This window comes from Pseudonaja textilis, chromosome 2, assembly GCF_049901715.1.
Source record: "Pseudonaja textilis isolate UNSWEBS1 chromosome 2, rPseTex1.2, whole genome shotgun sequence".
Classification (NCBI taxonomy): Eukaryota; Metazoa; Chordata; class Lepidosauria; order Squamata; family Elapidae; genus Pseudonaja; species Pseudonaja textilis.
In genome coordinates, this window is record NC_141991.1 from 101,169,998 (window position 1) to 101,181,292 (window position 11,295).

Here is an 11,295-nt window from a genome sequence, read left to right on the forward strand (position 1 = left end):
ACGAGGGCACATCGAGAAGGTATGCAGAAAGAAGAGAAATTCCATCCCCAGACGGAGAGGGAGCAGCCCAAAGAGGAATGATGGCAACTCCACCACACAGAGGGACCGCCCTAGCAACCACTGGAACCAGTACACCAGACCCCGAAGGTTTAACGGCACACCCAGACGAGAGGAGGCTCATCAAACCATCACCATCAGCCATGCTTCATCACTTGACGCTAAAAAAAATCCAAGTAAAGGTCACCATTGAAAACAAACTATGCATCATGGAAGTTGACTCTGGGTCATCACTATCCATGGTATCCTGGAAAACACTCAAGCAGCTGATTCCCAACATCCGACGCCAAGACCTCAGCAGTCAGAGACTCATACTGAAAAACTATCAAGGCAACCGGATCCCAGTCGCAGGTACCCACCATTTCCAGGTCTCTTTCAAGGGACATAATGCAATTCTACCACTCACCATCATAGACAGAGACCGGCCAAGTCTATTGGGCCTTCAGTGGTTCGCGCCATTAGGAATTGGAATGGCTGGCATCCATCATACTGAAGACGATGACTGGGAGGCAGCCCTCGTCCACGACTTCCGAGAAGTGTTCAACAAAAGCCTAGGCAAGTACAAGGGGTCCCCTATTTCATTTAATCTTCGCCCCGACATTGCACCCATTCGCCTAAAGCCACGCCGAGTTCCCTTTGCTCTCAAATCCAAAATTGATGAGCAACTGGACAAATTAATTGCACAAGGCGTGTTAAAACCCATTGACCACGCCCGATGGGAGACACCAATTGTCACCCCCATAAAGCCTGATGGGTCCATAAGAATCTGTGGTGACTTCAAGGCCACCCTCAATCACGCGCTACAGCAGAGCGCCTACTCAGTACCAGTTGTTCAACATCTCCTGCATTCACTTGGGGGTGGCAAAATATTCGCAAAATTAGATCTGGCCCAAGTGTATCAACAGCTGCCAGTTGATCCCGAGACTGCAGAAGCCCAAACTATAGTCACACATTGTGGTGCATTCAAATGCAACAGACTCCAGTTTGGCATAAGCGTAGCCCCAGGCATCTTTCAAAGCCTGATGGAGAGACTATTACAAGGTATAAAAGGGGTCGTGCCCTATTTTGATGATGTATTAATAGCAGCACCCACAAAAAGTCAATTAGAGAAACGCCTCGGAACAGTCCTACAGAGGTTCAAAGATGCTGGCCTCAAGGTTAAGAAGGAAAAGTGCCAGCTTTGCACAGAAAGGGTGGAGTTTCTTGGCTACCTCCTTGACAAACAAGGAATCCACCCTACAGAAAAGAAATTGGCAGCTATCAAAAATGCCCCAAGACCCAAAAACAAAACTGACCTCCAAGCCTTCCTGGGACTTATTAACTTTTATAACATCTTCCTACCCCAGAAGGTGACTGTTGCTGAGCCCCTTCATAGACTACTCGATAAAAGGGCCTCCTGGATTTGGGGACGTCGGGAGGAACACGCCTTCCAGCAAGTAAAAGACCTCCTTACCTCTAAAGCAGTACTAATTCAATATAATGAGACACTTCCTTTGACTGTTACTTGTGATGCCTCACCATTTGGGGTGGGGGCCATCCTCAGCCACGTCCTACCAAATGGCTCAGAGGCACCAATTGCATTTTTTTCAAGAACTCTATCAAAAGCAGAAAGAAACTATAGCCATTTAGATAAGGAAGCCCTTGCTATTGTCTCTGCAATTAAAAGGTTTCATGAATATGTTTATGGGAGACCATTTTCTATTATAACAGATCATAAGCCACTACTTGGCATTCTGGCGGGTGACAAACCTACTCCACACATTCTCTCCCCCAGAATGATGCGATGGTCGGAATTTCTCGCTGCCTACGACTATCAATTAAAGTATCGCCCGGGGAAATCTATTCCTCACGCAGATGCCTTGAGCTGCTCGCCACTACCCGAGCCACAGGAAGACCCAGCTCCCATGCTCCCAGTACTTCAAATAGAGACAATGCCCTCGCCTCCACTAATGGCCCAGGACATTGCCTTTGAAACCAAAAGAGACTCTTGTTTGGCACGAGTTCTTGGCTGGGTGGAGAGGGGATGGCCAGATTACGACCCTAAGGAAATATTTAAGCCATTTAAAAACAGACAAACAGAACTTTTTTCACAAAGAGGGTGCATTTTGTGGGGAGACCGAGTTGTTGTACCAACTAAGTTACAAAAAAGGGTCCTGCAAATGCTACACGATGGACACCCGGGCATCGTGTGTATGAAAGCGCTGGCAAGAAGTTACGCCTGGTGGCCAGGTATGGACAAACAAATCGAAACCTGGGTCGCCTCTTGTAACAGATGCCAGGAAAACCACTCAGCCCCTCCAAAAGCTCCACCAGCAGAATGGGAAACACCCAGGGGTCCCTGGTCTCAGATTCATATTGACTTTGCGGGACCTACGAGAGGCCACACTTTCTTAATAACTGTAGATGCGTATTCTAACTGGCTTGAGGTCAATAAAATGAAAGCAACCACTACTGAGGCAGTCATCAAAAAACTGAACAGACTCTTTGCCACACATGGCCTACCAGATGTCCTGGTCTCTGACAATGGGCCCCAATTTACTGCCTTAGCCTTTGAACAGTATTTAGCGGAACGTGGCATCCGACATGCACTCACATCGCCGGCTCATCCTGCGGCGAATGGTAGGGCTGAACGAATGGTTCAGTTTACAAAGAAAACCCTGCAGAAAATGGAACAAGGTAACATCCACGACAAAGTCACTAGAATGCTGCTCCTGCAACACATCACACCAACAGCACGACCAACAAGAGCCCAGCTGAACTCCTGATGGCCAGGAAACTCAGATCGCCTCTAGACCACTTGCACCCTGCCTACATCCCGGAAAAGCCCCCGGGTTCCAGTAGCAAGCACCGTGCCTTTAAGGTAGGAGACCTTGTATTCGCAAATTTTTTTTCTGTGGATCGCCTCTGGATTCCTGCTCAAGTAACTCAAGTTACGGGTCCCCGCTCCTACCGTCTACTCACCACTGATGGCAGAGTGTGGAAACACCATATTGACCAGCTACGCTCCAGACTGACCACAACTTCCACCCCTGACCTTAACTTTGACACCAGGGGGGGAGGGGAAGCCGTGAACTCAGAATTAGAACCAACACCTGTTTATTCTGAACTAACACCGAGATCACCACACCATAGCTTGCAACACTCACCAGCTGTAACTGAGCCTGGGCAGACAAACGCTTTGCCAAGAAACGGCAGCCAGGCAGGTTCAGTGAGCCCGGGGAGCCATGGCAGTAGCAACGAAGCTGAGGACTCTATCACCCCGGGGGCACCAGAGGAGAGCCCTGACCATGGCACCAGTTCACCGTTCCTGCTTGATCCAGCAAGCAGTCCATCTGAACCCGAATTTGAACATGGACAATTGGAATTGCATAAGTCAGGTAGACAGGTGCAAAGACCTGCCTACCTGCGAGACTATATTATTCCACCCCTTAAACGGAACCGAGAGGGGAGGGGTGTTCCGGACTAGCAGGCTCGAAAGCCTGCAACTCTGATTGGCCCGCTGATAGCCGATCGTGATTGATTGCCATAGACTGATGCGATTGGCCAGTAAATGGGCTGCCGCGATTGGCCCTGCCAAGAGCGGCAAACTCAAATCGCCTTCATTGGCTGCCTAGCCGCAGCCAGCCCTATATAAGGGGCTGCTGCAGCTGGTATTAGTTGCTCAGATCTGAAGTCACTAATAAAGAGCTGTTGTTGCTATCTGAGTCTTGCCTCTGTTCTTGAACCATCCTCCCAGATCTAACAATATGCAAGGTAGTTTGAATAAAAGAGCAATTTAGAGAAATATGTATTGAAAGAAATATCTATTCCTTTCTCCTCATTCTTCAAGGTTCAGCAGATGGCTAGTCACTGCCTGCAAGTGAAAGCAAAGGCACTTTTTTCTCCCTATGAAATAATATGATCTAATGACATCTGTTTCTTTCTCTCCTTCTAGTCCATGCCTATTGTGCCAGTCTTCGCCTCTGTACATTTTGACCCTCTTCATTGGGAGACTCCGGAAAAGTTCAATCCCAATCATTTTTTGGATGAAAATGGCCAGTTCAGGAAAAAGGATGCTTTCATGCCATTCTCAGCAGGTACAGGTCTCTGGAACAGATTGTATTACTAATTCGTATGCTCACCTGATCCACGTTAGTCTTTTATCAGAGACAATTCCAGCAAGTACTTCTTAAATAACCTCTGTTTCTTCATTTCTATTGCAGGGAAGAGGGCCTGTCCAGGGGAGGCCCTGGCTAGGATGGAGCTCTTCCTGTTCTTCAGTGCTCTGCTCCAGAATTTCACTTTCTCTCTGGTTGGGGACACCAACGATACGGATGTAATGTCTTTGTATACGGACTTCAGAAATAATCAATACCCCCTTATACGAGCTGCTAAACGTTCAGTGGACACTTGAGGTCAATAATTAGGAGAAAGTGCTTACATTAATAGTTACTGAAATAAAGCATGTGGGATGACTATTACATTTAAAGGCAATCTTACCAATGATGTGGAATAGATATATATTAATTTTTATAGCAAAGATAGCTACTTTGATCTCTTATCTCATTATATATTTTGGCACAATTAACAATACTTCTGAAACACTTAATAGCTTTTTTTTCTAAGCTATATTCAGAAAACTTTCAATATATAATCTGTACTGGAGATTTAACCGTACAATTAGACGTATCACAAATTGATGTTGTGGACTAATCTTTATTTGAAGGAAACAAGGAAGTTCTTGTATTAGTACACTTTGGCTAAATGCAAGATCAAGTCATGTTTAAATCTGATGATATCTAATGGTTGCTTTTTAAAACTGACAGACTATTGTATATGATTGAACTATAATATTTGCTATATCTGATCTCTGATACATAACTTTATTGTTGTGGATAATAAAGAATTAGAACATATAATTTCAGAAAATCAATGGTTCCAGGTTTACAAAATGCAAAATATACATCTTAGAATTTCAAAATGGAAGCCATTCCTCAGAAAATTTTGTTTCACATTTACTGGATTCCTCAAAGGGCTCTTGTTCTTTTTTTTGTCCACTAGTAATAAAATTGATCCAAGGAGATATTGCCTACAAAATGGAATTAATCAACAACCCAGTTACATGAATCTTACACAGATATATTATGCAGAATGCCCTTAAGGATGTCCTTGTTGTGATTATGGAATTTGATTATGGTCAAAATCTTTTTGGTGACCAAATAAAACAAATACCCTTTAAAAATATTTCAAATTCAATTTGATTCTTTGATCTCCCTTTATTCTTTTCTGCTACCTTTTTAAAGTTTCAAATTATTTGAATTAAAGCAGGCTGTCCTCAAATCAGAGACCAACTGCCTGAAGCCCATATATTGAATGTTTGAGGGTCTCCACTTCTTCTCTCAGAACCCTCAGTTTACCCACCATACCATCACACATCTGCTTTGGTTAGGTAGTAACTGGTCTGTTGTGATCCTTTCTACATTCTCTGAGACAGAAGGTGAAGAAGATGAAATGTTCTGTTGATCCGAGGAGCTGGCCAGCAATTAAACATTTGAGATTGTTCCAGATGACAATGAGCAGAACAATGTGTGTTTTTGTGTGTGTGCATATGTGTGTGCAGGCATGCGTGCTTATGTGTGTGTGTATCTACCTCAGATCATGAGGGGGCAGATTATGGTGGGCACATAGCTCAAGAACCATGCAAACAGTGACTCAGGACAGAACAAAGAGATCAGCATATCTGCTCAAAAAGAAAAGACACCAATGCCCCTAATTTAGCCATACCAGCACCAGTGGGGTATCAAACGGATGTTTCCTAGTCTTTAGATTTCTATTGGAAAACAAATATCTGACCCCAGATCTGCCTAGCTTTGTTGCTCTTGTTCCTTATCTAGCATTTGGGTCCCAGTTCCCAGCATTCCTTTGCAGAGGTGGGTGTGGGTGGGAGGCTAGATCAATGTAAGAAAATATAAATTGAAAACAATTTTACAGAAATCCCAATTTATGTTTTAAAAATAGATAAAAAAGATGAGTATTCCCTGACAGAGAATCTTTTGCCATGTTCTTCCTGGACAAATATACATTTTACACCATATATGCATTTTATTAGTAATTCACATGTGTACATGTATACGGTTTTTCTACCTGGCAGAAGGCTTTCTTTGCCCTCTATGCCATGTCAGGAAGAAGAGGCAGCCAAAATGGCTGCCACACAACTAGAGACAGCTTCAACCTAAGAAAAGTGGTGGAGCAGAGCTGGTGAACAGTGTTTGGAACTGGGTGAGAAGAATCCTTTATATTTCAAGTGCAACCCCAAGAAAACAAAGATTCAGAAAAAGAGTGACTCAGAACTATCTTTAAAGTGGCAGTGTCTCAGCACAGTGAGTACAATTTCTAGATTTTTAAAATGAAAGGAAAAGGGGAAAAAAAGAAAATTTGTTAGAAATACAGAAAACCTGGCTTTTTAATTGGACAAATGTTGGCTGCGGATTGGTATTGCAAATTGTTGGAACCACCTATATAAAAAGTTGGTATTATATTTGTATTTTGGAGAAAATGAGTAAAATCGAATAAGAAATAAGAAAAATAAAGTGAAAACTGATGCAAGATCACCACCTCTTGTCAAAGGAAGGCACAATATATTCCCAAAATTTTGATAAAGGCTTGGCTTTGGAAGACTCAAAGGGAAGAATAAGGAAAACGTTACCATTAAAAAGACCCCTGAAAGTTTCAATATAGACTGTGAGAGGGACCTTGGAGTCTTAGTGGACAACCAGCTAAATATGAGCTAACAGTATGCGGTGGCAGCCAAAAAAGCCAATGCAATCCTAAATACAATTCTATAAACCCTTAGTAAGACCACATCTAGAATATTGCATATTGTTTTGGTCACCACACTATACAAAAAGATGTTGAGATTCTAGAAAGAATGGAGAGAAGAGCAACCAAGATGATTAGGGGACTGGAAACATACAATGAATGGTTGCAGGAACTGGGCATGGCTAGTCTAGTGAAGAGAAGGACCAGGGGACACATGATAGCAGTGTTCCAATATTTTTTTTGCATACATTTTTTTTAATTTTTATTGTTTGAACATCTCTTTAAGTGAACAATGTGATTCCAGGCTGTAGCATACATACATAATCATAATTCCATTTTCAACTTTCTTATCCAGTTTCATATCACATCATTACCTACTCCATTTTTCTTTTAATATGTTTTCACTTCATGTTGTTTCATTCATCATTTCCAGAAAAAAGAACCAGTTACATCCTAAGATACATTATCCAATATTTATCCCCTTTATTGTCAATTCAATCTGGCCACCTATTTTTATTTTATGTATTCTCCCCATTTTACTCTCTTAAACCCAATGTATAACAAATAAAATAAAAAACTAATATCAATATAGCTAGTATCAATTTTTAGTCAGTACCTCTTGTATTTAATAATAATGATCTCCTATTTACTATTATATATGCATGTTTCTTCCCCCCCAAATCAGGTTTCACATGGTATTCTTTCCATATTACACAATAAATCTAATATTTATTCCAAAAACATTCATATAACCATTTCATATTTCACTTTTTGTTTCCAATTAACCAATTACAGATATGAGTAACAATATTACACTTTGATTTCCATACACTATTTTCTTTTTCTTTATGACCTTACTAATTATGATACAACAATCTCATTTTAAATTGTTATTAAACAATATGATCATTTTAATTTCCATACTCTTTGTTCTTCCAATAATATTTATATAGCAAATTATATTTTCTATTTCATTCCCATTTAGTCCAGTATAAAAATTAATAACAATATAATCATTTTAAATTCTCTTACTCCATATTTACTTTCCTCATCATATAATTATATCTTATATAACATTCTTGCAATAAATTCTTATTTCCCTTTCTATTCTGATTAAATGTATTTCTTTTCATTTTTAGCAATAATTCCCAATAAACTTTAAATTCCAAACTCCCTAACCATTGTATCTATTTTCTAAAATACCAAGATATACTTCCATGTGGAATTCCCCTTTTATATCTTTAACCATTGTCTCTTGGTCTCTCGGCTATATAATTTTTTCTAATCTTAGCCTGCTCTCCCTTTTCCATCGTTTTTCGGTCCTTTCTCTTAATCCCCCCATTTCGCCCTGTTATTCTTCCATCTCCCATTTGCTTGTTTTTACACCTTCCCTCTCCTGATTTTTCTTTGTGACTTCCTCTTCTGTAATTTCTTCTTTTGTTAATCTTTGAGATATTTTCCCCTTTATTTGTCCCATCCATCATTGAAATCTTAGATTTAATTCCATTTTTGTCCTTTTGTAATGTCCATTGTTTTCTTTACTCTTTTAAGCTGATTTCCTCTTTGGGCTTCCTTTGTTCTTCTGAGACCTACATTGCCATTTCTAATTTTTCTGCCCTAATGTTCCATGGTTCCAAACTTTCTTTTATTATTCCCCTTATGCTTTGCAATTCTGATCTGAGTTCCTTGCATACTTCATTCATTTTACTTCACTTCCTCTTTATCTTTTTTAATGTTTATATCCAATTAAATTGCCCTGTAGTTTGTTAAAGCCAGCATCTTTTTACTTTAATCTTTACCAACAATGTCAATTTATCTTAGTTTTCTGCTGTTAATCCTTCTATTTCTTTGTCAAACAGTCCAAGTCCACCAATCAAGCCCAAAATGATGTCTTCACTTATCCCTTTACTGTGATATTTTAATACTCCACTTTCTGGGTTTATTATTACATTAAAACCTTTTATTTCATTTCAAATTCAAATTTTCATTTCCAATTTTACTAGACCAGAAATCTTCTATAGAGTCAGAAAGAATTATTTTTTTTTACCATTAGGTGGCGATCTTAAACCAGTATTCACTTTCCACCTTTAGTTTCTGCTTTTTAAAGCTTGTATTAACTCAGCTAATTCCCAATCATTAGCTGTTATTTCTTTTAAATATAGTCATTTCCAGCATCCTGATCAATGCCAATTTCTGTATAATTATCCAATTCGGTTTCTTAATCTGTTATATTTAAAGAATCTTCTCTGTGTAATATCACTTCCATTGAAATCTTTTAAAAGTCCAATTTCTTTACCTTTACACTTTTCCTTTTTCTTTCAGATTGCTGCTTCTACAATATTTAGCGAGGGCTAAAGAAGCTTTTGCATAGAAGCTATTGCATAGAAAACCTTGTTTATATTTATTGCAAACCCTTAGAATGGCATGTCGAACAAAGTGATTATTAAAATCAACATTTACTTTGACCTTGTCATAAATAACCATGCCATCCAAATCTTAATTCATGACCTTCTAGATCAGAGGAATGAAACTTGTGACAACATGTCACATGATGTACAGCCCCTCCCTTCACTAAACCAGGGGTGGCCATGGCCAGTGCATGATGCATCTGGCCCATGTGCCTCAGGTTTGACACCCCTGTTCTAGATCAAGCACCCTCTTATTCTGCACGTTTAACCACTTTTTTTAGCCAAATCAAATCACAAGCATCAAAATACAATTTCCAATCTGGTAAACCTAAACCCCCTCTTTCCTTAGCACCTTGAAATAATTTATATCTAATTATTGGTTGTTTCCTTTCCATATAAACTTAGAAATATCCATCTGTCAGGTTTAAATGGAGTATCAGTTGCAAGTATTGGTAACATATGAAACAAAAAAAAAGCATCTTTGGTAAAACATTTGCATTAATTATAGAAATTTTACCCAATAAGGATAAATACAGTTTATTCCATCTTAATAAATCCTTTTTGATATCATTCCAGAGAGGCACATCATTATTTTGAAATAGTTTTGCATTTCTGTTTGTCAATATAATCCCCAAATATTTTACCTTTATCTCAACCCTAAAACCAGACATTTTAGTCAATATATCACCATCCTAAGAGGTCATAGTCTTAATAAGCATTGTTTTTTGGCTGAAAACGGGATATGTGGAGGCCAAAAATGGGGTGTGTGAAGGCCAAAAGTTCTAGGGAACCTATAATCTTTGGATCATGAAGAAGAAGAAGAAGAGATGTCATGGTTTAACAACATTCCCCCTCCCCCTCCTCTTAATTAGTTTAAATTTATTTAAATTTATCAACTGCATTTTTGGAGTTGGAAATTCTAATATTCAGAAAGCCCATATGGAATGCTTTATTTTTACTGGCTCTAGGCATATTTAGAACACACATAGGGCACGTATACTATAAACATCAATCACATCTTTTTAAATTAGAAGAATTGAAACAGTCTCCTGGGGGGGGCAAGGAGGAGGAGGAAGAGGAGCAGAGGGAGTCATTTTCCTGCTTAGAAGTATCTTCTCTGTATGTGCTTTGAAAGTCATAGCTGACTGCAGTTGCTCAGCATCCGATAATAAAAGGCTGTCAATCTTGTCTCACTATTTTTTTCCCCCAGCTAAAGTGCAACAGGAGATTACTGAGGTGGTGGGTACAAATCGCATTCCAAATATGGAAGACCGTTTGAAGATGCCTTTCACCAATGCTGTGATCCACGAGGTTCAATGGTGTTGAAAAGACAGCCTTGAGACCTTTCCACAGGCAACAACTTGTGACATAAAATTCCATGGTTATAACATCTCCAAGGTGTGGTGATGTGACTATGGGTCAAGATACTCTGGGGAAGACAAAAAAAAGATGGCTGTTATGTATCCAGAGGTCCTTCATATTCAAGGCATTTTGAATATTAAACCAAATATCTCTCATTTCCCTCCATCTGTACAAATATCCATTTTACACCATATATGCATTTTATTAGCAATTCACATGCATACTGTGGACATGAAGGGTTTTTTTCTACGTGGCAGGAAAAATGCAGAGAAGTGCAAATAACAAAAGCTCAAAGTGCCTGGCTTTTTTCTAGATAAATCAAATGACTAGTGTGAGCACTGCAGTTGAAAGTCCCAATGAAAAATAGAAATTGAATCATAGAAACATAATTTATGTTGTTGTGGCTGCTCATAGCACTACAACAAAACAAAACAGATCATGCCAAACCAATCTTATTTCATTCTTCAACATAGTGACTAAATTAGTAGACCAGCGAAATATTGTGGACATAATATACTTAGACTTCAGCAAGGTATTTGACAAATTAGACCACAACCTACTTCTTGGTAAGGTAAAAAAAAGTGGTAGAGATAGCATCACCACCAGATGGATTCATAACTGGTTGACAAACTGTACTCATCTAGTAGTCCTTAATGGGTCTAAGTCTACA

The 11,295-nt window shown here is 39.5% G+C and overlaps 2 protein-coding genes across 3 annotated transcripts in view; both read left to right on the forward strand.

Moving 5' to 3' along the window:
- LOC113455121 (cytochrome P450 2C4-like) overlaps window positions 1–5,280 on the forward strand; it is a 33,070-nt gene extending 27,790 nt beyond the window's left edge. For both annotated transcript variants that reach the window (XM_087924739.1, XM_087924740.1), the window contains 2 exons: window positions 3,992–4,133; window positions 4,260–5,280. In XM_087924739.1, coding sequence (XP_087780865.1) covers window positions 3,992–4,133; window positions 4,260–4,450 — 333 coding nt within the window. In that variant the 3' untranslated portion in view covers window positions 4,451–5,280. The remainder of the gene's footprint in view (window positions 1–3,991; window positions 4,134–4,259) is intronic.
- The window catches only part of LOC113433564 (cytochrome P450 2C5-like), a 71,543-nt gene extending 60,763 nt beyond the window's left edge, over window positions 1–10,780 (forward strand). The window contains exon 7 of the mRNA XM_087924737.1: window positions 10,474–10,780. Within this exon, the coding sequence (XP_087780863.1) occupies window positions 10,474–10,589 (116 nt within the window). The 3' untranslated portion in view covers window positions 10,590–10,780. The remainder of the gene's footprint in view (window positions 1–10,473) is intronic.
- The last annotated feature ends 515 nt before the right edge of the window (window positions 10,781–11,295 follow it).